This window comes from Columba livia, chromosome 1 (assembly GCF_036013475.1).
Source record: "Columba livia isolate bColLiv1 breed racing homer chromosome 1, bColLiv1.pat.W.v2, whole genome shotgun sequence".
NCBI classification, from domain to species: Eukaryota; Metazoa; Chordata; class Aves; order Columbiformes; family Columbidae; genus Columba; species Columba livia.
The window spans coordinates 120115370-120142873 of NC_088602.1; the positions used below are offsets into that span (position 1 = coordinate 120115370).

At 38.8% G+C, this 27504-nt stretch overlaps 1 protein-coding gene across 1 annotated transcript in view; it reads left to right on the top strand.

Annotated features, from left to right (window-relative positions):
* Positions 1-27228, top strand: part of GABRB3 (gamma-aminobutyric acid type A receptor subunit beta3) — a 115728-nt gene extending 88500 nt beyond the window's left edge. The window contains exons 7-9 of the mRNA XM_065075363.1: positions 6616-6768; positions 11219-11463; positions 22141-27228. Coding sequence (XP_064931435.1) covers positions 6616-6768; positions 11219-11463; positions 22141-22491 — 749 coding nt within the window. The 3' untranslated portion in view covers positions 22492-27228. The remainder of the gene's footprint in view (positions 1-6615; positions 6769-11218; positions 11464-22140) is intronic.
* The last annotated feature ends 276 nt before the right edge of the window (positions 27229-27504 follow it).

The following is a 27504-nucleotide window of genomic DNA, read 5'->3' on the forward strand; positions in this document are numbered from 1 at the left end:
TGTTTGTAAGCATCACTTCACCCACTCTTTGGGCACAGCATCTGTTTCAAAGTACACAGAAACACGAATTGTATTTCAGAACAAAATGTAAATATTGCTGGGACTGAAATTAATACAAGGGAGTTTGCCAACTGCTGCTGTTCTTGTTTATCATCATGAATGGAAGGGTTTTTTCTCTAGAGAAACAGATATTCTAATCCTATATCCCTCTATTCTGTGGCTTGTGTCCCCTTTGGCAGCCAGAGTTTGCCTACCCCTCCACAGGACTGGGTATGCTTTTGTAGAATGGCTCTTTGAGTCAACAGTGAGAGTACAGAGAACTCACTTGTGAAGTTTCATGACAGTCCAAAGCCACCTTTTATTCATGATAAAATATTTCAGTAAGGGCGTGATTTAGTAATTTAGAGATGAGAGAGATTTGATAAATTCAGAAAAAAAGAGAAAACCAAAGAGCTGTGAGCCAAATATGAGAGAAAATAAAAACAAGGAGTAGACACTTACATGACTGACCACATTTTCAGGGTCATAACAGTTCTTTCCAAAAATCTTGTAGAAGGAGTAAAAAGTCTCATACTCCAGGGCTTAAGACAGCTTAATATTATGGAGTAGGATGAGACAGTCACAGAGAACAGATTACTCCATGTTTCTTGTACTGTTTTCTGAAGCATATAATTTTTGTCACTGATGAAGACACAATACTGAATTTACCATTATTTGGCACAGGACATTATAAAAATGCTTTATTAATTATGTAATTATGCGAGAAATGTTTCCATGCAGGGGAGATGTCACATTTGTTTCTCAAAAACACATATTTCATTGTAAATCTGAAGCGTGCTAGTGAATCTGGCAGATAAAGTCAGCACACTCTTCTGTATTTCTTCTGAAGACACTACTTTTTTATGGTCCTAGTAATTAGGGCCAGTTTCTACATTTTTGTGGAAAATAAGTCAGGCATGCTTTTTTTTTTTTGGCTTTGAGGTTATTGAAGTCTCAAGGGAAGATATTAGTTCTTTGAGCACAGTATCTCAGTGAACATTTCAGATGTTTCAGTACTAGTGTGCTTTGATTGTATAAAACTAAAAGAAGACTTGCGAGCCATGCCTTATACAGCTTTTGGAGTACTTAGTTATCGTATCCTCCATGAGGAACAGTGCTGTATAATCTTGTCTAACTTCTGCAAATGAAAAAAATCTGTTCCCATAGTTACTGAGAAGCAACAGTAAGCATGAGAAAAACCCAGAGATAATGACATAAAGCTGTGCAGGGCTGCAACAACACTGGAAGAACTGCATGCATGTTGAAGCATAGCATTGGAGTTAAAAATGATCTTACCAAGTTAGCAAATGGGTCTGAAAAAAGTATAAAGGTCAGTATGGGCAACTGCAAAACACAGCATTCGCACAACTAATTGTTGCTATCCAAATTCAGGAGAGGGAATACCAGGTTAGGCTAGAATTCTGTGTGTAGAAATCTAGGGGTTACTCTTGATCTCAGACTGAACATGAGCCAATAACACCTTTTTGGGGGAAAAAAAAAAAAACAAACAGCACACCACATCCTACAAGGAATCTGACTTGCATTACTAAGGCCTGAGGTGCGTATTTGTGGTCATGGCCAGCACTCTTCAGGACAGTTGTGGAGCAATAGAAGAGGGTCCAGGGAAAATTAGTAAGTAAGAAGTCCAGAAAGTGCAATACATGAGATTGCTGGAGAGCCAGATATGATTGTGTAGTTTAAAAAAAGAGAAAACCTGGTGGGAATTGAAGTCTTGAAATATCTAGAAGGCATCTGCAAAGACATGGGGAATAGCTTGTTCTCTCTATCCTTGGTGGAAAGAAGCAGGAGCATTTAAATTGCTGTGAAGAAAAAAAAAATTGTTTAATTATCCTTCTAATGTCATCTGAAGGCCATAAGACCTCTAAAATGGCACTGGATGCCTATGTGTCAGTAACTGAATTAAGCTCATAATCAAATGACATCAAATCAGTGCTGTCAATGCAGCCTAAAGAGCTATTCTGCTCTTGAACACCTCTGTTCTGTCAAGTCAATAGCTCTTAGGACACAATTCAGTTACCTAAACGTAGGTGCCTCTTTAGATGGTGTAGAGCATCCTGCTTGGTAGTCAGGCTGCTGTTCTGGAGTCTTAGTCTTGTGTCCTATGTGCCAATCTAGTGCCTCAGTGTTAATTACTTGACTAGTAGTAAGTTCTGCTCTTCAGTAGCCTAATGCATCTCAAATGGCATTAGACACCTCTGTATAGGCAATTGAATCATACCCTTAGAATTGATTGACCTTAAGTCTAGATCTTCATGGTTTACACTGAGAGCTTACGCACCAACCATGTGTAAATATCTGCATGCAAACACCTGAAATGTGTGTTGGATCTGCCTCCTAAATGTCTGTTATGCAGAAATGCTAAGAAACTGAACAGAGATGCAGATATGTAAAACACCACCTAAAAGCTTCAAAGATGCATAGCAGTCAGAGCCAGATTAGCAACCTGTTGGTCAGAGGAGAGTAGTCTTAAAAGATTTGGAAATTAATTATTTGCTGTATCCTGAAAGATCAATCTGTAAAGTACATTTCCAATTAGCCACAGAACCTTCCCAGAAGAACACATTAAAATAAGAATTCTGTAACTGACCAACTCTGTTATCTTGCTTCATACTTGGATAAAACAGCAAGAGACTAATTTAGCCTTGGAGCTAGATATTTCAGCTTGCTAGCTTTTAATGCAATTGAAAGAAAAACAAGTAATTACTTTTTACCAACTGCCCAAATATATGAAGGAGGAATATTTTGAGCTTGGTTATTGATTAAGTATCTGTTTTCATGCCTGCATTCTCAGTGCTGTTATTAGATTTAAATACTTCAGGCCAAATTCCTGTACTATTTAAATTAGCCCATAGACATCAACATGTTATATGAGATGGGAGGAAGAGTAACAAATCTGGTCCCTGAACAGCAACACTGTTCTTTAGGCAAAAAACAAATGTTGATGGAATGTTAACAACTAGAGTTTCCTGGTAATTAATCTCTGAATGTGCTGAGCCTTAATTGACAAATTGTTATCCAAGCATAATCAGACAAGTAACAGTGTAATTGTTAAGCTCAACAAGAAATCAATTTTTATTAAATACATTACACAGGATGGTTCCTTCTTAGATAAATAAAGATCTGGACTTACAGCCTGTGTTCCGTGCAGGTTATGACCCATCCTTTCAACTGCGCTTTAGCCATCTGGACAAATAGGGGGAAATAAGCAAGGGAAATAAGGAACATTCCTTCTTTTAACTTTTTTTCCCCCACAAGTTCCTGTGGTCTGTTTGCTGGAGGTGAGATACTATAGCAGAGATGACAGGCTGGAGACAAGAAAAATAGATCATCTGTGAACACATAAAAGCAATACAGGTGAAAGTAATATTAACTTTAGTAATCTCAGGGAGAGCTACCTAAAGGAGAACTCTGGCCGCATAGTACAGAAAAATAAGGACACTAGTTCATGTTTCAATTTCGACCTGAACTATACAAAGACCAAATTATTCTGAAATTTGCCAAGATCCAGACCTCCCAATAAAATTTGAGCTTGGAAAATCACCACAAAACAGGATGACATCCTATTTACTTCTATAAAATTGAGCAATGTGTCGGTTCTAGTTAGTAGCTGTGATGCCAGCAAGAGTTTTAGTTATATTTCCCAGGAACCACAGACCCTCAAAACCTACTCTGAGACTTTGAGGGCTGGGATTCATCTTGCTCTGATTTAAGGTGAGTATAATCTCAGTGTTTATATATGCTCTAGGGATCTTAGTTGATGATAACTTAGTCAATACAGTCGGTGGAGTCTGGAGACAATTCAGTCTACCAACAGGAGTCTATTTTTGGAGGAGATGGATAGTTCTCTAGGTTTTGTTTACAAGACTGACTAGATAAACCAACTGTCCTGTAAATGTATTTGGAGCTTAGACACCCAGCTGGTGTATGCCAGTTCAAGTGAGCCGCTTAATCAACTGCTATTTGAGGTGGCATAGGGCAGCCTTCTTAGTCTTCAGCTGCTGGTCAAAGAGATGTAGGGGCTATGTCATGCCCACATGTAGAGGCTATGTCATATCCACCAACTACATGCTGGTGTCTAAATGTTACAGTTCGTCTCAAAAGGAAGAGTGCAGCTTCAGATTTGCAATTGCATCTCTGTATTACAGTCCAGCTCCAGTTCTAGAGCAGGAGGTCAGCCAGCACTGACAGCCCTGGCTGTAGGTATGGTTCTTAGGATTCTTCTAGAATCTTCTAGATTCTGCACAAAGGACCTGGTGCTTAAAACAACTTTGTGCTGATGTCTTTGTCCTTGAGACAGTCTGTCTGGAGAGTCCATCTTTAAGGCCAGGTCTCGCTAGTTTCAGTACTCATTTTGTCTCATTAAACGGAGATGGTGACAGGCAGTGGATGACGGTCACAGGTGAAGCATTTAAAATAAGTGTCTAAAGTTTGCTCTGTCATACTGTTTCTCAGTTCAGGATTTCATGACTGAACATTACTACTGACATAGGTGACACATTACTTCTCTCTACTGTTGACATGCTTCTCTTCCATCCACACCATTTTCTCTGCTTTATCAATAGTAAAGTTCTCTCCTCTGTCTCTGAGGTTCCCCAGTGCATCCAGGGTCCTTTGCACCGGAGCAACCTAAGAAGCAGCTTTCAGAGATTCAGTTCCACTGAACCTTCTTGAGTTAGTTCTGCAGACTATTTATCAAAGAATCAGTATTTTGTGGGAGATTGTCCAGTCATCTCCTCTGTCAGTGATATTCCACAGGCACCCAGACCTGAACAGGGCTTTTGGAAAGGAACAGATTTTTAGAGAATCCTTTACGTGGATGGTATATTATATGAAATAATTTTCCTTAACAGAGCTTTATAAAGATTTCTGTCTGGTGCACTACTTTTACTGCAGAAAGGTGATCAGGTCCACTACATTTTTTATGTACTTCATGATGGCAGAGTATGTTCCTGTTTTATTTACATAGTTTGCATGCACAAGGCCGTGGAACCGGTTTCATAAGAAGCCCAATGAAAAATTTAAGCTTTATTAGCAAAAAAAGCATGCATGATTTCAAAGAGAGAATTTGTCTTTTGGAATTAAACATTGGTCATTGGAAAATGAAGATTTAAAGCAAACTAAAGTCTAAATGATTCTTCGCTGAGATTATATTGATTGCTTTAGACTACAGAAAACCTTGGTCTGATTTTCATTATTAAGTAAGTTGTTCTGACTCTACCAGTATTGTTCTGTTGGTGAAACTAGAAGGCTTTTCATCCTGGGAAAAAAAAATATTACTGATTGAAGTAATCACAGCAACTCAATACATCTACCAGGTATTTCTTTCCACTGGTAGTTCCTCTGACATTGTTTGATAAAACAGTTAGGGATCCTTGCACAAAGTTTGATGCTCCCTGGATGCTTCTGCTGCCTGGAAACAGTGTAGCATTTTTTCATATGCAAACATATGAATATAATTTAAAGGGAAGTTTGTAATTTTTAAATAGTTTCTAGATGTAATCTTTTGTATCTCGCACATATTTGCATTGGAGTGGATGGGAGGTAATCTAATATATAGTTGGGCCCTCGGAATGTTCAGTAATGTTTATGAGGATGTTGACTATAACTAGAGCTTTTAGATGAGCTATTAGAAGTATTACATCTAAGACTTGTAATGCAAACACTGAAATCATGGAGCTAGTGTTGCATGATTTACTACCTTTGTCTTGTACAGCTGTACTCAGATTTGATTCTCTGCATTTGGTGAAAGAAGTTCCAATTTTTTTAACTATTTGAGATTTCTAAATATATAAAATATTTTCAGCAAGAGTAACACTAATTTTGAAATATGTCAGTTTGAGGTTGAATAAGAAAATGTTTTGTTTGAAACATTGACATTGAGGTTATTATTATTTTTCATTATTTATTTACTCAAATTGTAATAATTCATGATTACTCTATATACTGTATGTATATGTACACAGACATAGAAAATTTTCTCTTTTATTGATTAAAATATTTTTGGAAGAGAAATCCTATCCAGATCTAATCAATGTTAAAGGCCTTTGGATCTGGTCTGAAGGCTTTTCCTCACTCAGATTCATTACAGTTTATTTTTGACACCACAAGTAGAATGTTTCTTATAGTTGAGCTGCAGTGAAGAAGTGCCATCTCATGAACAACTCCTCCATGTAAATACAAAAATATGCATATTGCTAATCCTCTCAATATAAATACTACACATAAAACTGCGTATTTGGGTAAGCATTTTGCATGGAGACCTAATCATCTGTTTTTAAAAGCTATCTGTTGCTCACCCATCTGTTCAATAATCTAGAATAACTTCCTCTCTCTTTTCTTCCCAAAAACAAATTGCTTGGATGTCACTATATTCACTGCAAGGTTTCTTTTAATACCAACCAGTAATACAGTGAAGGTGTTTCCCCTACTGTTCTGCAGATGTCATACAACCCCATAAAATGCGCATGCTTTAGTTTCTACAGAAACTGAAAACAAGTATCCACAAGTGTCTTTTCTTCAGTATGAATAACGGTGTTTTCCTCTCCCTTTCCTCAGGTGCCTATCCAAGACTTTCACTGAGCTTCAGGTTGAAAAGAAATATTGGATACTTTATTCTTCAAACCTACATGCCCTCCATACTGATTACCATTTTATCATGGGTGTCATTCTGGATCAATTACGATGCATCAGCAGCAAGAGTTGCCCTTGGTATGTGCTAAGAATGAGTGGGACATTAAAATGTCAGACTGAATGTTGCCTTCAGAGGTTGTTAAAGACTGCAACATGATGTCAGTGTTTTGATATTCCAAAATAATTTATGTCAAAATCATGTCATTCAGTATTGCCTCAAAAGTGATGACTTTTCCCCTGCATGCTGCATGCAAGAACGTAGCTACCACTAAATCTCTGGCATTAGCTGCTCATATGGGTCCCAGCCTTGTTCTCATCACAGTTAACGTTGTTGTCAGTAGCTTCGGTGAGGGGACGAGCTCCAGAATCATACTCCAAGGGCTTGAGCGTGGGCTTTTAGTCCAGCTTAGTGTGGGAAGACAAGCGTGGCTCCAAGGCTCCACCTGAGGTCCTGTGTGCTTTAACTGACAATGGCAGGAATAGACCTCGAGAGCCATGTGCTAGGTAAGAGGGCAGGGGCATCTCAGTTATGGACCATGACATCCCATCTAACCCTCAGAATGCACAGTATGTCTAGTGCATTTTTATGACAAAGTGTCGTTTACCTCATGGCAGAAAAACATGGATTTAGCACAGGTTGGTGATCCCAGACATTTTCAGACCAAAGTATCCTTTAGATAAGGGAAGATGGCTCCAAAATATCTCACAGGAGATATTTCATCAGTTATAAAGCATACTCAGGGATAGCTATAGAAAAGGAAGATTAAATGGATCCATAAATCCTTATGACTATTTCTACCTCTAATCTGAAATCCTGTCTTCAGCCCTGTGCTTCCCAATAGCTTCCTGCCCAAAACTTGTCACTAAACCTATGCTGTATAACTTCCTGCTATACTCTCTTCTCTTCTTAAAACAGGAACATATTCCATGGTTCCCTTATTTTTCTGATATCTAACACAGCAAACTAGAACTCCAACCCATGTCCATATGATTCCCCACCTCCCACATATCAAAGCAACTTGGGCAGCTACACCTATACCTTTGTGCAATATCATATTGCATCCTAGTATCTGAACTTAGATAACTGAAGATATTGTAGATTAACTGCATTTGCTGTATAATAGTTCTGCAGATCTTGTGGATTAGCTGTTGCACATGGGCATGACACAATCTGGCATTACCACTCAGCAACTATCTAAGCAGTAGCTTCACGGGAAGTGGGACATAGGGTCCAAACAGCTCTGTTGTGTTCATAAATGAGCTACTGGATACCAAAAATCCATCCTGGAGACATTATGGCTAAGTGAGGGGAATATTTCAAACACATCAGTCAGCATCTAGATTTTACATGCTGGCCAGCATTGCAGAGAACAGATGCTTAGAGAGAAGTTACCAAACTGAGTGACATTCCATGCCCTTCTGTAGCGTGTTCACATGGTTTTTTCCTTGTTTAAGGAATAGGACTACCTCATGTGGCCTATTTCTGTGTAAAAGTTCATCAAGTACCATACTGTGATAACACTAATATTAAAACAAAAGTCAGAGTACAGTCAAAGCAAGCTCAGGACCCCAAATGCTCTATTTCGCATTGATAGAAAGTCCTTTTGAGAGAATGAAAATCCGTCTAGTAGGTTCTTCTGAGAAAACAATTAGTGCCTTGGTGGTTATGTCTGTGATGTTTGTATAATAAACTTCAGTGCCATGGATCTAATGCTACATTCCTTTGTATAGCCCCTTTATGACTCTGAAGCTGATATGAAATGGTGTCAAAGTTTAAAGGCAATAATAGCACCTTTGGAAATATGTAACTGGCTCTGAAAAGGGAAGGGTAAGGTAAGGGCTTACAGAGGAGGGTAAGGGCTGCTGGCCTCTCTGTTTCTTAGAGAAAGGACTCCTGTGCAATTCTTAGGGACACGGAGCTTTTACTCAGCCGCTGCAGGAGGCCTGTGTTCTCCACAAGAGCCTGATTCTAGTTCATTCCCTTCCTTGGTTTGTTCCTGCCCATGGTCCTTTACTGCACATGTCATGTGTGCTCCAGCCTGCACTGAACCCAGTAGTTGCCTCGACAGAGAAACCCAGGCATGGAGCAAAGGGCAGCTCATTCCAGAGACTGTGTGCTTTGGACACTGCAGATAGAGGCTGATGCAGGACTGATTTCAAGAGAAATTTTCAAAACCATCAATTCTGCTCAAAACTGAGTTTTCGCTAGTTTGCCCTAGAAGTTCCTAAACACAGTCCTTAGAGTGAGGAGAAAAATAATGTCTAGAGTTCTCACTCTTGGTAAGGGCTGTAATCACAAGATTAACCTATTTTTCTACGATCAGTGAGTGTCATCTGCTTCTCATCCAGCTGTACTTAAAAATAAATTATTGATCTTCAGAAGGGAATTTGCCTGCAGAGTGTCAGGATCTCCTACGGGATCTATTTCCTTTTGGTTGGTGATAGCCACCTTTCTGTTCAGTGTAGTTAATGTTCTGGATCACCAAGAGAGACACCAAACTCTGCCTGTGTGGTGTTTCAGGACTTTCACCTCTGGAATCTAGATAGCAGCCTTGGAACAAGCACCAAAAATGTAGGCATTATACATTCCACTGGACAGGCTTTTAAGTCCGTTGTTGACCTAGGCTGTGGTAAGCATCTGTGGGATGCTAGTGAGATACCTCTGGTGTCTTAAAAGGAATTTATGGGATTTCCGATATGAGAATCACTTTGGTCCTAGGCAATTTTTAAATCCCTTATGGGAAGCAGCCGCAGGTAATTCTGCAAAGAAAGAAACTAATTCAGGCTCTTGAAATCCCTTGGGCTGCAAATGTGTGATAGTGTTTGCTGCAGTCCTCCATCCTCCTTCACCCCTATTCCTTGTGCTCACATGGAATTTTTCTAGAGACTTCATCAAAGTTTCTTTAGGTAAAAATGATGTGTCAGTTATACTAATTTCATTGCAGAGCTGGGTGAGTTAAAGTCAATAAAATTTTTAAATAAGCTTGTGCTGTTGTGTGTCTCCACTGTATTTCGAACCATGAAACATCTGACATCAACACACACTTGTTTCACTTGTTTAGAAGAAAAGCACTGAAAACCGCATGATGCTGACTTACTAAATATACAAAATATCTGTTACAGAACCTCATAGGCTACTACTACAGTTCCCTGGAGTGACACTGTTTACACTGCCAGCTTGACTTTGAGTTATATTGTCTTTATGCCTGTCTCTTCAGGTAAAAGAAGCTGTGCTTCATAATACGGCAGCAATACCCTTTTTGTTCTTTTTGTTCTTTTTGTTCTGCCTGCATTTTAGTGACTACTTACAAACTGATGGTATAATTATGGAATCAGAGAAAACAGTAATGGAGAGGACCTATTGGAATGGCTTGCCTCTTTTACCAATGTAGACTTATTCCACAAATCAGTGTTTTCAGCCACCTGTGACTTGTAATTCCCATTAAATTTCCAGCAGAGATACAGACCCTGCAGTTTATTGTGAATTCAAGCAGACCAACAGTAAATTTGCTTTTCTTACCAGCTTTTCAAAGCAGTGCTCTGTGATGTATTTTCAGGTGCTATGTCCATTCCTTGGTAAATAAATGAGGGTTTGTCATACCTTATAGATTTTCTAGGCAGTTTATTAGTGTCCAGTCGATCACTATAAAAATACGGCTTTCCCTCCTTCACTTTTTCTTTCCAGAAATGCACCTGTCTAGCTCTCACTGCTCATCTCACTTCTTGCTGTGTAAAAATTAGACTACTGCTCTGAACTAGTCATCTCAAATCCCTCTTCTATATTGTCTTTTCCTGAAACAGGTGACTAAAACAGATGGGATACACTGCTCTAGAAATGTGCATGTCTCTCTCCATCTACTGCAGAGGGCCCCTAGAGGACTAACTTCAACCGACTGCTTAACTCTTAGAAATTTAAAACTACACAGGAAGAATCACTATCCATTTGAACACTCTGCCTTAATAAAGAATCATAGAATTGTTTTGGTTGGAGACCTTTAAGATCATGAAGTCCAACCATTGACCTAACACTGCCAAGTCTACCACTAAGCCATGTCCTTAAGGACCTCATCTATGTGCACATGGTTTTATCTATCCAGACCTCTAATTAGTTTTGTAGCTTTTAAATAACTTCTCTCCATTGTGTTTATCAGCACCATGCTGGAAGAGCACACCTCTCAATGCTTGGCAGACTATTTGCCTTCCTGTCACAGATCAGTTTGGTCTTCATGGAGGAGATCCTCAGTACATCTGCACTGGCTTATGTGAAACAACGTTAACTCCATGGCAGTGGTGCCAGGCCCTGTTGTTAGCTGTTTCCCCTGACTGTAAGAACGAAATACTGTTACAGAATAATGATGCATCAAGCTTTAACTCTGCTTTCATTTACAGTGATGTCACCTGAGAGACATCTTCCACAAATTTTTAAGCTTCTTCACATTGACAAGGCAAATTTGCCAAAAATGAAAACAAAATTGAAGCATGATCTGCTTGGAGTTGTAAGATATGTGCTCTTTTTTTCTTTGTGTAGGAATTACAACTGTGCTGACTATGACAACAATCAACACTCATCTGCGAGAGACTTTGCCTAAAATTCCATATGTTAAAGCCATTGACATGTATCTTATGGGCTGCTTTGTATTTGTCTTCTTGGCCTTACTTGAATACGCCTTTGTCAATTACATTTTCTTCGGAAAAGGCCCTCAAAGACAGAAGAAACTTGCAGAAAAAACAGCAAAGGCAAACAACGATCGCTTGAAGTTTGAAGGCAACCGGGTAGGATTCTTTAATCTATATATAATCTCTCTTTTCTTTTATTACAAAAACTAACTGTATGAATTTTTTTTTAAAAAAGTGTAAAAACATCACCAACCACATCTCTCTTTTGTGGACAAACTGGCATTTTTATGCTCAAGAACCTACAAAGAAGAAAATATTTAGCCATACAAAAATTGAAGTTAGTATCATCTGTATGACAAGTAAGAAGAAGATAACAATAGGAGCTTGAAATTAAAGGCCCAGATCTACAAAGTCATGTATTTGTCTAAATCAAATATAATTTGTGATTTTCTTCAAGTACCTACGTAAAGGAATCCAGGATCAGAGCATGCTTTTTCTCACTTTGAGCAGACGCCTTTAGAATGGAAGAGAACAGATAAGGGATTAGTTCTGCCAAGCTAATTAATTGGCCAGCATAGCTGAACCACTGTGTGTGGCATCACCATGTGCTGCTTAAGACCGGCAGAAAATCGTGATTCCTAGAGAAACTTTCACAGTGATATCTGAAACACAGTATTGTCATGCCCTGTGCTGATTACACAGTAGCCTATTTCCTTGCTTGGAGTATTACTTCATCCAATGAATACTCTTTTTTCCCTTTGCAAGAGAAATTCAATGTATTCAACATTATGTGATGTTAGCAAGCCATGTCAGTTTGAATAGAACATCTTTTTTGGCTGAAATGCTCCCAGTGAGGCTTTTTCATTCAGTTTTGTTAAGTAAGGCTTTTTTTTTCTATCAGCTATAGATTAGAAAACCACTACCAGTTCATTAAATACCTGCATCGTAAAAGCAATTTCAAGCTGTATTTTTTGATCCTAATGATTTTGTCTGCTACGGTAAATGTAATATAGAACTACACTTTATTATTGACATTCATATCTGTGAAATAATTTTTGAACCAATAAACTCATTTTTGTCCACTACATTATGAAACCAAATTCTCATCACAGTTGGCAGCACTGCTTAGGGCTAAGCTAAAAACAAGAATGAATTCCCTTTCCTGGAAAAACAAATAGTTGTAAAAAAAGCAGGTGGGAATAGAAGAGTATCACAACTGAAAGTGATGCCGGTTTTAGCTGCAAGCAGGTAATGCAGATGTATGCATGAAGGTTCACTTCTCCCAATGGAAACCTTCTGGTGAATCTCATCCGTTTAAATGATTTACATAATTCAGTACAAGACTTGTTGATGAGCTCAATAGCACCACATGCCTGACTGTTCTTCTATCTTGAGATCAATTGGTCTGTATTGTCAAAAGAAGCCTAAATACCTTAACTAATGAAAATGAGTGGTTTTCATACTCAGATCATGCTATATTTATGTTCCAGACCTGATCATACCATATATCAACCTTCTTTTTTTTTTTAAATAACTTTTGATTTACAACCTATTCTTTTCTTTTTGGACCATCCTAAACATATATACATATATCATGGACTGTTCTGACTTTTATGCTGGTTTAATATCAAGCATACAGGAATGACGTTAGGGCACAAATTCAGCACACCAGAGCTGAAAGAAGAGAGTGTTACTTTGTCCCATGGAGTCCCATCTGTGGAAGGGAACTCTGTATGCTTTGTAGAAATGCATGTGCTCATACTGACTGTGAATATTTGCTGTTTGAGTGACACAGGATAAATAATGAGTTGTGGTACCATTCTGTGTAGAAAACATTTTGTCTCCAGGTCTCAGCTGGTGAAGTCAAAACAGCTTTGTTGCAGTCACGGGAATCAGTGCCTTTGGAGAAGCAGTGCCAGCATACAACAGGAAAAGACAGGGACTTTAGGTAGAGCTGGTCAGAAATCATTCTTTGAAACAAAACATAGACAGAAAATGCAAATTCAGTGGATGTGGGATGTCAAATCTGACGTTCTCCTTTGAGAAGTGCTGGCAAATGGAAAGCAGAGGGAGTTTCTTGGAGTAGGTAAGAGGTCCCATTACTTCCAGGATGAGCAGCTGAGGGAAAATCCGTCTAGCAAATCTACTTTGGACAAAGTTTACCAGGGCTTCCAGACGCCACAGCCCTGAAGCACGAAAACGGTTTCCATGGTTCTGGGTCATACCCACTGTGTACCGTGCTGTACAGATATCCATGGCTGTAGCAGGACAGGTGGTAATGCCAGAGTTTTTAACATATTTGCCATGGAAAACAGTACCTGGAAGCTCTACAACCTTGGCTCTGACCTCTTCAGAGAGACATTCAATTGAAACTTCTCCTTTGGTGGTTCTTGAAGATCATTGAATTTGATGGAAATAATGGCTGCTTGGCATTTGCTTGCTTTGGAGCTGGGACTCAAGGCTGAATGTTCTGGGAGAGGCTCACAAACTGGAGGGCATACTGCACAGTAAGGAAGGCTCGGAGCCATGGATGGAGACTCCTTTGTGCCAGTTCAGTGAAATTATTGTTTTTCTCATTTTCGTGAGTTTTCAAGCTTCCGTGGAGTGTGTTTCCATTCAGAAAGAGAAGGTTTATAATCCTAGTAAATATTTCAAATCTCACATTATTTGAGTCTGAGTAGCATTTTTAAAGAGAGTGCCTAAAAACAGGCAGCTGCCTTTGCAGCTATAGCTACTATTTGCTGACTGTCAAAATGTACACTGGACTGGAAAGAAGATTGAAAAGGGTTCAAATATACAAGTGGGAAAAGGCTTTATTTTTAGTTTGTCTCTAAGACTACCATTTTGGATTGGTTTGTGCTGCTGTTTTGTTTTAGTAGTTGAATTTGCTTATATATGAACCATGTGCATGAGCTCCCTGTCATTGATTTAGAGTAGTGGCCCAGGGGCACCAGAAAAAAAAAAAAAAAAAAGAAAGGAAAAAAAAATATATATATATATAAAAATTAACCCATTTATTGTCCATATCAGATGCTGTAACTTGTGGATGTAGTGACAGAGCAACACTGGGTTGTGTCAGGTCCAGCCTGAGTCGGTGCTCAGCCAGGAGGGGCTGCGGCACTGTGGGAGTTGTCTGTTTGTGTTGGGAGGCAGGGCTGGCAGAGCAGAGGCAGCACAACATACTGCCTGGCATTCAGGCCCTGAGTTCTAACATTGCTTTTATGATACCCAAGACTGGGAGTGCTGCTGAGGCGGTGTCTGTCCTCAGGCAAAAGGAACAAGAGGAAGGAAGGAAGGAAGATGCCATGTTATTTCCACACCGGAGCATTTTAGCCAATGGAAAGTGATAGAACCATCATGGACACTGGTGTTGTACTTAATGTTTTACACATCAAATAATTGAGGTCTGGTGTGCAAGCTAGCAGGCTTGGTTATAAACATTCCTCTTATAGGAGCAAGAGGGTTTTTCATGCTTTCCTAGTCTTATTTGATGGTAGAGCATGAGAGATTTAATGACAAAAATGTTCTAGGGCACAAGATCTGCAGATGTGGGTATGTTTGTGTTTTATTTGATAATTGCTTTGCAAAGCAGCCACTGTCCTTGCTCAGTAACTCCACTTACTAATGCATTTGCATTTGCGTTGTCCCGTGTCGGAGGTTACGAGTTTGAAAAACCAAAACTGGCACAGCCGTCTCCGTATCAGTGCTGCTGCTGTGGACATGTCTCTCCACAACACCAGGCTTTTAAGCACTTCTCTCTGAGCTGTTCCTGACACGCTGCCATCAAAACTTGCTGTGTTGGGAGGGCTTCACCAGCTGCTGCCGCCGAGCTGCCTGTTGGCTTCACTGCTCCCATTACGGCTTTTTGTCCAGCTCTGCCCATGTGATAAAGCCATCGAGCCCCATAACTCCAGGCATTAGGGAAAGAAGAGCCCTTGTAGCATGCAAACGGCACAACCAGTGTCCTCACATTGCACAAATGATGAGGAAAAGCAGTGGGGAGAGGAAACCTCAGCCCTGTATTCTCCCATGTAGCACTGCTGAAGGTGGCACGATGACTGAGGCACATCTGACAGATCTGAATCTCTGGGAATGGTTTCAGAAGATTCAGAGCTGGCGACGAGATGAAACCTGAGCGAGCCTTTACGAATGACTCATTTGTGGATCAGCAGCTGACTACAAAGAAAATTTCATGCATGGCCTTCCCTTCATTTGACTGCTTTTGCATCATATTTTGTTTCAGAAAATGCACTATAAACAATATTCCTTGCTGAACTTTTCCAGCCTTTTCTCAGAAAACCACAGTTACTGGAGATGCTCTTCTTTTTTTTTTTTTTCATGTAAACCAATTTTCTTACACATACCAGTTTTGGATTGAAAACTCTCTCTTGAAAACCTTGATACACTGTTTCATATATAAGGACAAGCTGTAGTATAAAGGAAGAATTGAATCTTGATTTTTCATAAAATATTTATTGTGCCTGTGGTATTAAAGTCCTCCATTTGTGGAAAAACTGTCAGACAAGAATAGGTAGCCTGTAAAACTGTTTTCCCTTGAAAACCGATCACCATTGCTATGGATCAATTCTATTTCTCCTGTTTGCATTGGCAGATTCAGGCTTCATTTGTTGCTCTCCATGCACTTTCAGTTTGGCAACATAAATTCTTTTAAATAAGGCTCAGATACAGCCTAATTTACAACTAAATCAGCAGGAGAGAGCTCTAAGGCAATCCTGTTCTCACTTGTTGTTCACTCTTGTGATAGAGGCTACTGGCATAATCAGCTGGTGAGCATGTGTTTTAGACATTGCTCCTTCTGGGCCAATCCACAGAGGTTATGATTTGTTACAGTCCCCTGCTAAAAATATTGCTTCTTAGTTCAAGCTGTGGCAATTTACGTTTTCAGTTTGGTGGGTCCAAAACTTCAGCCCCAGGGTATTAATCAGGAGGGTAACTGTCACAGAAACTTATTCAAGCTTCAAACCCCAGTGGCTCTCAGACATGTGGGAAGAGTTTCCTTTGAACAAAAACAATGCATAACCCTTTATAAAAAGGCCCTTCTCATCAGGCACTTCCTTCATGTTTGGTTGGTTGTGTTTTTTTAGCTCTGGAGATTCCTGGCTCAAATCCCCGCTGTCATCCGTGGCAGAGGCTCAGGCCACTTACATCTACTTAGCACTTTTAAAGAATTGTTAATTGTAGCAACCCTTCTCACAAGTGGGATTTTATTCTGAGAATGAATATCTTGGCTGCTGTGGCAGAATTATCACTCAGTTTAAACTGGGAAATATGAGAATAGCAAAGCTGCCAGTATTCTCCTGTGCATATTCATCTTTCCTGGATATTTTTTTCAGTGCTGTTTTGAACAGTGGGATATTTCTGAAACATGAGTGTGATGAGTAGGTGCCAAATTTTGAAAAATATCTGTCATGGGTGACAAGCAGAGTTTGTGTGGGAAGAACTCTAGTCCTGTAGTGCTTATGATGGAGACATTCATTGTGCACTGGGAGCCTCATGCTTGTACTGATTTTGTTCTACAGCCCCTTTGCACAAGTATGAATGATGCAAATCCAGAGGCAGTGAGGATTGCACATGCAATCCATCGTACAGCCCAGAGATTGTAAGAATCCACAGACAATGTACAATACAGGGAAAGGGAGGACCATACTTTAATTTCCTTTTCTTTGTCCATTCAAATATACCAAGGTTAATTGTCAAACTCTGCTCTTACTTGGTAGACAGGGATACTAAGATGCAACTTCCTAGGTTTTTTTATTCTTCATATTATCTGTTTTTTTCAAGATCTTTCCATCTTCCCAGTTCCCAGTTCCCTGGGCTCATCTACTAGGCTGATGTCTCATTTTTTTGTGCTCATTAATTAATATAAGTATATTATACTGATGGTGAGAGAAGTATCAATTTTTAGGTTCCAGAACACTCAACACTGTCATTTTGTTATGCTTGCCATTTGAAATTAATTTTAAAATATCCAAGCTATAATGTGATCAATGGATTTTGCTTTAAGCACAGATAACACTTAGGGCCTGATCATGTACTGTTCTACATGTTGCAAAGCCACTTATACATTAAGAAGATGAAAACTGCTAGCAGGTAGTTTATTACTTGCGAAACCATAGATGCTTGCACCAGGACAGATCAGGTGAGAATTAGATAGCTGGAGTCTAGGTTGCAGTTTCCACCAAAAATAATTTCCATTTTCTAATAACTTTAAAGAGAGATCTATTTTGTGGGATAATGTACTTGAATAGTAATTTTGTTGTAAAATAACACAAGACTGACTACAGAGACAGCTTTTCATGCTGTTGGTTAAGCCTGCTATTTGCATTTATATTGCTTCATATGATGGAAAGTGTTTACATGGTATTTAAAAATTTGGGATTGATGAACTCCAAAGCAAATCTATGGGATTTTAGCAAAATGGTGCCTCTTTTTGTGTAGTCGAGTGCAAGCCTTATGAGGAAAAAGATATTTCATTGTGAAGTACTCCTTAAAATTTATGGAATATTAAACAGAGAACTAAATGAACCTGAAATAATTCAGACACTACCTAATAGTAAATCAAGCCTTATGGTAGTTTCCCAACTGTAGTAAAATATTTTCAAATTGGCATTAAAGCTGAAGTTTTTCAAGAATCTTGATTGGATAAAGGTATTAAATAGCAGCTCTTCTCTTTCGTGTCTTTACAATACCTAACATCTAAATGAGCCAGTATCTTGTTTAGAATTAAGTAGATTCAGGACTTTCCAGGTGTAAAAGGGCATTGAAGTTTCATAGCTACAATATACAATCAAAGTTGAGCCCATTGGTGATGTGATGTTCCTCCAAGAGCAAGGACCAGAGGTTCTTTGTGAGCCTTATCTTAATCTCCCCTTCCTAGCTTCAGTTAGGTAAGTTATGGTCATTTTTGTGTGATGACAACAGGCTGCTACAGTCTTCAGGTTTTTTATTTGTACGGCAGTATGTATAGTTCAGAAATGGTGAACCTTCAAAAGTGGATGTTTTTCTGTGTATAAAACATCTCACAGCATTTCATGCTTCTCAGTCTCCAAACAGAGTTATGTGTGATTCAATCACTTCACCCTGATGCAGGAGCTGTAGTTGTTCAGAGGTGGGAGGGATGGGGTTTGATTAAAATTGATTCTGAAATAAGAGCATCAGTTTTGCATATTTGGATCCATGCTGATTCAGCAGGGAATTAATTATGCTTTGGTACTTAGCTTTGATGAGCTCACTGGGAAACACTCCATGGAAACAACCAGTCCCGGCTTCTGTTGGGGGCGAGATGGGAGCACCAGCAGTGGAGACCACAGCGGGGAATTGTGAATGATAGGCTTCAGGTGGAGCCATGGTCAGGCAGAAAGGACACCGCGACAAGCACGGAGACAAAGAGTTGGCAGAGAAGGCAAAAAAGAGAAGTCCTTAGGTTAAAGCAGAATGGTAAGGAGTGAGGGGAAATTAGCTGAATCCACAATGTCATCTCTCTGATTTGTAGCAAGGTTCAAAAGTAAAGCCTGGTGTTAACATTGTGGGGAGAATTTCCAGTGCGCAGACAGTGACATTTTTGAGCCAGGTGATGAAATTATATTTGGAAACTCACAAGGAGAAAAACTAAAGTTTTATCAAAGACATTGGTCTTGTTCGTCATGTGTGGCCATGACTATCTGTAATGGGTTCAGCTGCTTTGCTTAATCTATATCTGCACCAGGGGTAACATTTTCCCTGGAGCCTCCAAGCAACACTCATGTTCATTCAAAGAAGATTTTGCCTTACCTGTATATTCAGGCAAAGATGAGTCAACTTGCAAATGGTACCCTAACATTTTTGGTTTGCTTCTTTAATCATTGAGAGAGCTTGTGTACATTTGTCAAAGTCATTTAAATAATTGCTGAAATCACTCAGAAGTCATGCTTATGTGCACATACATACTTTTTAACATGTTGCATGCATTAATTATTCATACTTAACAACATCACCTTAAGATTGCCACAAAGCATTAGCATACATTGCTTTAATGTTGTTGAGAGCTTAGGTGGTTTATCCAAAACCTATGAAGGAATCAATACAATTTGCGGGAATAGGTCTCAAGAGTATCTGTGGACCAGAACCCTGATTTCAGTTTCCACAGACCTCTTCATCTCTCCATCTGCTCCTTCCTTGTATTTGACATGCAAGTCTGTTCCTCTGTTAACAAAGAGATACATTTCAAAAGTATGTTTTCAAATATGTTTCATTTGACATTTTGAGAAAATATATGCTGTCATGCAGCTTTATAAGACATAATGGTATCTTCAGACAAAGCATTTACACAGATGTTGCAACTTTCCTGACTGCCTTTCTAGTTTGATTTATAGATGCATTGACAAGCAGTGAAAAGTGGCAGCATCATTGGCAGAAGCCACGATAGAGTGGCATGTAGGGCTGGCAGATAAGGTGAAGAAGGCTACACAGTGCAATGAAATAACTGGAATCAAAATAATTCCTTGGGCAGGAGAAGCCTGAATACTTAGGTGTACTCTCTAGAATAGAAGCTTTCAGCCGACACCTCATTTAAAAAGGTCCAGGCTTGGTGAAGAAGGACAAAATACCCATGGATTGGCTAAAGTCTGTATATATATGTATAGGTGACAGACTCAGGAGAGATCAGGAAGCTCTCAGGGAAAGACCATCTGATACTGTAGTGGTGGAAGGAAGGAAGGAAAGGGAGTAGAGACCTGCAAGGGGAAGACAGTGCTGTCAGGGTGGACCCTGGCAAAATGGTCTCTGCTGAGGCATTTTTAGTAAGCTGACAGACATTTCTCAAAGCCTAGCTGGAGATGGGAAAGGAGATGACGTGACACTGTGGAGGCTTGGGTGGAAGATTTAGTTTTAAGCTTCATAAAGAAAATGCAGATTGTGGAGATATTTTATATAACGCTTTTATAAATCCTGGTCATAATTTGCACACTTGGCGGGGGGGGGGGGGGGGGCAGTGGTGGAAAATAAGAGAGAAAACTGAATCAGTTCTTTTCAGAGACCACCATAGGTAGTGATGATATCCATGGCTGTATTTTACAGCTGTGTGTGTTCCCTGCTTACAGATACCGCTCAGCAGCATGAACTCTTTCTACAAAATTCAAACTCATACTTTTGTACCCAATGGGTTTCTGCCATGGGGAAAATAATTTATTCTTAATCACCACTGAGGAATCTCCACCCCATTATTTTGGTTCACATTGTTGATTTTTATTTATAAGCACTCGTCAGCATAATGTGCTGTTGCCTACAACAGCAGGATTTGTTGGCTACCTTAGGGGTTTTTTTTCTACTTGTCTATATGTCATTCATAGCATTTTATATTATTTTTCCATTTGCAAGAAGCTTGGCAAAGTATTGCTGATACGCTATCATAATTGTTTTCATTAAGGAAAGATGAGCTGTAGCATCAGTAATTGATGAAAGAAATATCTTTTTTACAGAATTTTAACAAGATTGAAAAAAGCTAAATGCATATGGACAGACACATAGCTACGCATGCTTTTAATGCATCACATGAAGCTTGCAAAGGACATGGTATCAGATGACTGTACAAACTTCAAAAGGCCATTACAGTAGTGTGTTTTCTCAACCACTTTTAAACAGATGCTTCTAGGATAGAAGAAGAATTCAAGATATTCAACTGCTGCACAGTTGACACAGCTAGATCATGTGGCATGTTAGAAAAATGTCTTAATTACAGGATGAACTGTGCATGAATAAATTGTATATGTAAAACTGGAAATTATCCTGTATGCCATGATTCACTTTCTATTTCTGACATGGGGAACGGAGTTCACTTGAACAGAGTCACACATGCATTAACTGGCTTAAAATACCCAGTACAGAGCACTTATTTTACATTCAGGTGTTATTTTCCTTTCCCAAAATCTGGCACGAAACATGGAGCTGATCCCTGCATCAGCTGTCTTCTCTTCCTGTCCTCCAGCATGCCGGGCATGGGGCACAAGGTGATGTGCTGCCCCACCACTGAAGTGACCAAATACTGACACAGACAGCATTATTTGGGGCTGGCTGTCAGTACCACTCATGGGAACTGGAAGTTTTTCTGGACTGAAGGAGCTTTACCCAACTCTGTGCTGCTCCTCCTCTGTCAGTACTCAGGGGGTCTAGAGAGTCTGGACCAGAATTTAAGGATTCCAAGTGATCATAACCTTCCACTTATTTACTGAAAATGGCATTGTATTGCCCACCTGTGTTCAACACTGTGCTAAACACTGCGCTCAGCACCTTTTGGATATGGAGGTAGAAGAGTGCCACCTTTTTCCCCAGTTCAACAGTTTTCTTCCTTTTCTAAGTTCATTGCTTTTTAAGATCACTTACCCAAGTGGAAAAGCCCCACAGTGAAGCATTGCCATGATGGCAAAACTGTGCAAATGATTTTGGAAGGAGTTCAAGAGATAAGTTGTGTGTAAGCTCTGTGATTCCAAAATGCAAAGAATTCATCAAGTCAGAACTATACTGACCCGAGGTGTGGAGATTTCACTCAACTATGTAATCCTTTAAAATGTGACTGGTTTAGAGAGAGAGAGAGAGAAATTATTGATTTTGCCAAATACAGTTCTGTAATGAATGTTGGTAGCACTGTGAAAGTATTTAAGCACTTGCCTAATTTAAGCAGCTGAGTGTTGCCATTTTTTTTCTGAGATTATCACATGCTTAAAATGAATACATGCTTTCTTAAAATATGTACAAGTTCAGGCATTTAAATACACCCACATTCAGCTGATAGATGTCAAGTCTTTTGAAACAATTTATATTTCTATTTTTGCCCTCTAGGTGGACACCCATGGAAACATTCTGCTAACATCGCTTGAAATTCACAACGAAGTGGCAAGCAACGAGGTCACCACCAGTGTTACGGATGCCAGAAATTCAACAATATCCTTTGACAACTCAGGAATCCAGTACAGAAAACAAAGCTCACATCGTGAAAGCCTTGGAAGGCGTTCATCAGAAAGAACAGGCTCCCACAGCAAGAGGGGCCATTTACGAAGAAGATCTTCGCAGCTGAAAATAAAAATCCCTGATCTAACAGATGTGAATGCCATTGACAGATGGTCAAGAATGGTGTTTCCATTCACATTTTCTCTTTTCAACTTAATTTACTGGCTCTACTACGTTAACTGAGTGACTGAACTTTTTTAAAGGACTTCAATTATAATAAGTGAAGTAATTCTTGCCTGCAGAGTTTATATATATTTATATATGAAATATATATATATATGAACTTTTACTATGTAGACCATACTTATGTATGTGTGAATACATATAGCAAAGAGTTGTGTGCATGTAAAAGCACACTCTGCAAAGCAGAAGTATATGTATGCACACACACATGTACACATTCATTCTGAGGTTATGGACACTTTAACATAGAATGCACTTCAGAGGAACTTTTTAAATCAAAAGGCAGTTGTCGTCAAAACAAAAGCCTTGAGAAAGTAAGCGTTGTATATTATCACTACAAAACTTTGATGGTCATAGAAATTTTCAAACAGCTGTAATCGTGTATGAAGTCAGTATTTAGTAACATTGTTTGTAGATGCTGCCATACACACTAATCATAAAGTGACAGAGCTACACTGGTGAGTTTAAAATAAGTCATTTGTATTGCAGATACATCAACTACAATTTCATCAAGCCAAATTTATTTTTCATTGCTAAAATTTCTTTGGTTTATATATTTCAGAATATATTTTTTCCAAGTCCTGAATGGGCATCATTTTTAATGATTTCTTGCTTTCTCTTCTGCTGTAAGCAAACTGATCATGGGAATGTTGCTCTAGGTCTTTGGAGACATATTCATGTTCATAATATTTCAAACAAGCATTTTAAGTGTCCATCAACAGTGAAACGAATCTTTTGTAAGTACTGTAAATGTACAGCACATTTTCCTTCCCTTGGACTGATTCCAGCTGCCATGTCATTTTGAAAGAGAACAGCACATTTTTAGTATAATTTAGCTGAGAATTCAACTACTGTCAATGTGTTCTACATCTGCTGTAGATTTAAAGATTGTTATTCCAGTGAAAGCATAGAAGGTGTCTCAGGTTATTTGCTACTTCGACATGAAACCACCTAGTTGTAGCCTTTTTTAAACATGCATTCACATTATTTGACATTCTTATAACATTGTATGTTAATGTAAAATATCTTTGCATAATATGCATATAAGTATATTTTCTCAATATTTTTCTTCCCTGTGCTTGCTGTTGTGACTGCATGCTATGTCATATTTTTGTTTCTGTGATGTTACAATTTTTATTCTCTAGAATTGAACAAATAGAGCATTTCCGATACTTTGATGCAGTAATGGAGCATTTTCATATTTTATTTATATTCTGAAAGTATATACGCATACACTTACGAAGCTAGTGTGCTGCCATCACAGATCACAAGAAATAGCTAACAGTATGTTTTGTTTCAGCATCAACTATGTTCAAACATATCCTTCATGCAAATGTGACCGCTTTGGTTTTCATCCCGATTCATTTCCTCACCGGGACTTTTTTCAGTCTAGTAGATTGTAGTCATCAAGGTACGCCAATTTCAGATCTGTAAACTTAATTTGTTATTTATCAGAACTAAACCTTTCTAAAGAAAAGAAGATATATTTTTTGTAAAGTGTTTCTATCATGTACATTCACAAATAACAACAGATACAGTAGCATAAATAGATCTTAAAAAATAATTCAGGCATGGCCCTGCTGATTCTCTGCATGTAGAATTTTTCTGGACACTGATGGAAAATTTTGGTAGATAAAGAGCTTTGGATGCTAGTTAGAGACATCTATGGGAGGAAAATGTGTGGATATGCATCTACAGAAACAAAAAAGAGATGCAATTGAAAAGGCTGCCTTGGCTCTGTAATGACCCACGTTCTCCCTAGTACTCGATTTATCTGTGAGTAGAGCAATGATACTTGTGTTGCTGCTGTGCATGGTCCATTACTCTTCCCACCCCTGACTCTTTGCAACTGAACTCTGAAACTTTGCTCTGGGCTGAAATTCAGCATAGACAAACCTGGGTTGCAAAGCCTGAGTTGTGATCCCATCCTTGGGGCTGCTGCTTGGACAGGAACGGGCTCTGCAGAGTTTCCCTGCAGCAGAGCTGCAATACCATCCCCGCCTGGTCGCCTTCACCGCAGCCCCGGCTGCCGGCGCCGACGGGATCAGCTCTGCAGTCCTGCTGCATCCTTGGCAGTGGTGCAAAGTGGCTGTAGCTGCAGTTGTTAAGCACTGTATCTGCAGATTGCTCTACAGTATGAAGAGCCTCAAAGGAACCCGTATAGCTGGAGCAGAAAAACTTGGTTTTTAAAAGCTCCTCAGTATGAACTCCCATTGGTAAACCGCAATGTATTGTGAGCTCTCTAATACCTCTTCAGACTGTGAAGGGATTATAGAGCACATTGGCATCGTTATAATCAAAGTAACTAAACAATTAACAAAGTACTGATTAGGTAGAATTGTTGAAAATCCCTCCCAAGTTTTTTTCCTAATATCAAAATTTAATTAAGCAAAAACATCTGATTTTAATAAAGCTTAAAGCCATTAGGCTTTGCCTTGTAAAAATTACCCTAATGAAATGATATTTGAGCAAGTCTTTCAGTAAGGGCCCAAAGCAACTACCCTGAAAAATGGGATTCAATAAGAGGGTGGTTCCACCCTCATTAGTTAATCACAATTCTGTTTTCTTCAAGCTCTAGCTCCTAGAAATCATGTGGTCAGTCAGGGACCTTCAACAACAACCAGAAGATACTTTTTAGTTGTGATAGAAATGTGTACACCAAGTCCCACAAAAATCAGTTCTCTGATGGCTTCAGGCAGGATATCCAAGCAGATGGAAAACTACTGTCTGGCCAGAGAGAAGAGGCAATGTATCAGTTCAGGACATGCATGGGCAAGAGAACTTGGTCTCTGAGGACTCTCCCTTTCTTACCCATTGCACAACTGCAGGCTGGTATGTTACTGCAGCACCTTTCTTGAAACTATACTCCCCACTTGCCTCTCATCACAAAAAGTGGCCAGTTGCAGGTTTCAGCTTTTTCACAAGATTTCATGTTCATCAGTCTAGTTGAGTTCCATGGGACACAAGCAGCTTGAATCTTGAAGAACAGCTCCAAGTCTTTGTTTGACTTGATAAAAAGCCAGGAAAATCACACTTAAGGTTAACACTTTTTCTTTAACACGCATTTTTGTGCCTTTTTTTGCCAATTCCTTTCCTCCAGTCCCAGCACCACTTCTTGCACACACACACACAACCATGTGTTAAGAACAGTGTTTGCCTTGACCTCCCATTTTCTGGCTCTTGTCCCTGAACACTAGCTACAGTGTATGGATTTAACCATAGATGGCTTTAAGACTAAAAATGGTAATTTCAACCAAATTGCACCAGAGTAATGTATTTCATAGCTAATTCATTCCTTTCTAACTAAACACTACTCTAAACAACATTTACACATCGTTTGTTTGTTAAAGGCATTAAAAAGAGAAAACTGGAATTATCTTCTGTTATAGCTCAAAGGGTCAATAAACATTAGAAATATTATGGTGATTTAACTCTAGGTTGATTTCATGCCATTGTAAAGATAAACTAAAACCCAGTCTTTTTTTTGCTGAAGGCACATCTATGTACGTTTGGTATTCTTCAGCAGTGAAAAAAACAAGAATAGTAAATTGGAATGATGAAGAGATGCTTTATGAAAATATTGATGAATGATTATTAATTTATTAAAAAGCATTTAAAGACTATTTGCTTACTTTTTTCTTCTGAGGATGGAGGGAGTGTGGTGACTGTGTGACTAAATTTTAATGTTTAATTTCATGCTAAATATCATGTAAGGGTTAGTCTTACACAACTTTAAAGAAAAAACTTTAAAGTATTTTCTTATCAACACACAAGTAGCAAAAGGGATTCTTAAGCATTAAACTACTATATTTCCTAATGTTTTTTATGGTAGATTAAGGAATATGGAAAAAATTACATCCACCGACTTAGCATGATTCTTAATAGCAAACCAACCTCTCTTCAAGCTGGGCCATTGCCAGATAAGAGCAGAAAGTTTGTCTTCTGCTTTGTATGAAAGTTTTACCTACCCAGGAAGCAAAAGAACTTTTGATATCAAAACAAGACAGTGGTGTCCTGTTCATTTATTTAATTAATTAAGTCATAAATATTTCAAAACCAAATCAAACAAACTTTCTCCAGCTATGGTAATTTCATCAGGAATGCTAATTGTGTTCATAACACTTTTTATTGCTAAGTATTAATAAGCTATTTTAGAGGAGTCAGGATATTAACAGATTCCAAGAGGGGTTTTTAAAGTAATCTTGACAGTAGTTCACCAACCCCTTCCCTCAAAAACAAAAAATACCCTGAAGATTTGTAAAGCAGACTGACCTCAAAACAAATTGCCATGCTTTGCATTTGAACGAATTGTCACACACTTGGTTAAATCACATAGTAGCTAATGATACATGTCACAACTTTTGGGAGCAGACAAAATATTCATCACTGTAGATGTGATTGCAAGGCCTTTGAAGTCAACAGAAAGGCTCCCTCTGATTTCAGCACACTTCTGCTCATATTTAGCAACACTTCCCAGATCATAAGTAACATCTATTTTCTGTTTATTCTCATCCAGCATGTATTGTGGAGTAGAAAAAGTTAATGATGTGCCAAGCTGAGTTTTGTGATTGGGAATACCTGGTAAGAGATGTGTTTCTTTGTGTATATTTGAGCTGGTGTATGGATAAGCATTATCAATTAATTGCTTAAGTATTACTCATTATATTAAAGGAGTTCAGGTTGTATTAGAAATGATTGGCTGTTTTCCCCAAATAAATATGGTCATATTATCATCAAGACTATTTCCACAGATGTTGGTTTTATGGTTACGACTGTCACAACAGCAAACACTACCTGCTAACAGAACTGTGGCAGACAGCTGAAAACTAAATTAAAAGCAGTGAGAATCCCAAGTCTTCTCTGAACTTTTTTGAACAAAGACAATCTCTCATAAGTGCCTTCAAACTCCTTCAAATACAGGGCCTGATCTTTTCTAAAACTATTTCAGATTTTGCATGTTTAATTTCTGTGGTTCATGTTTAATAGCTTGTTGGGCATGACTTGTGGACTCGG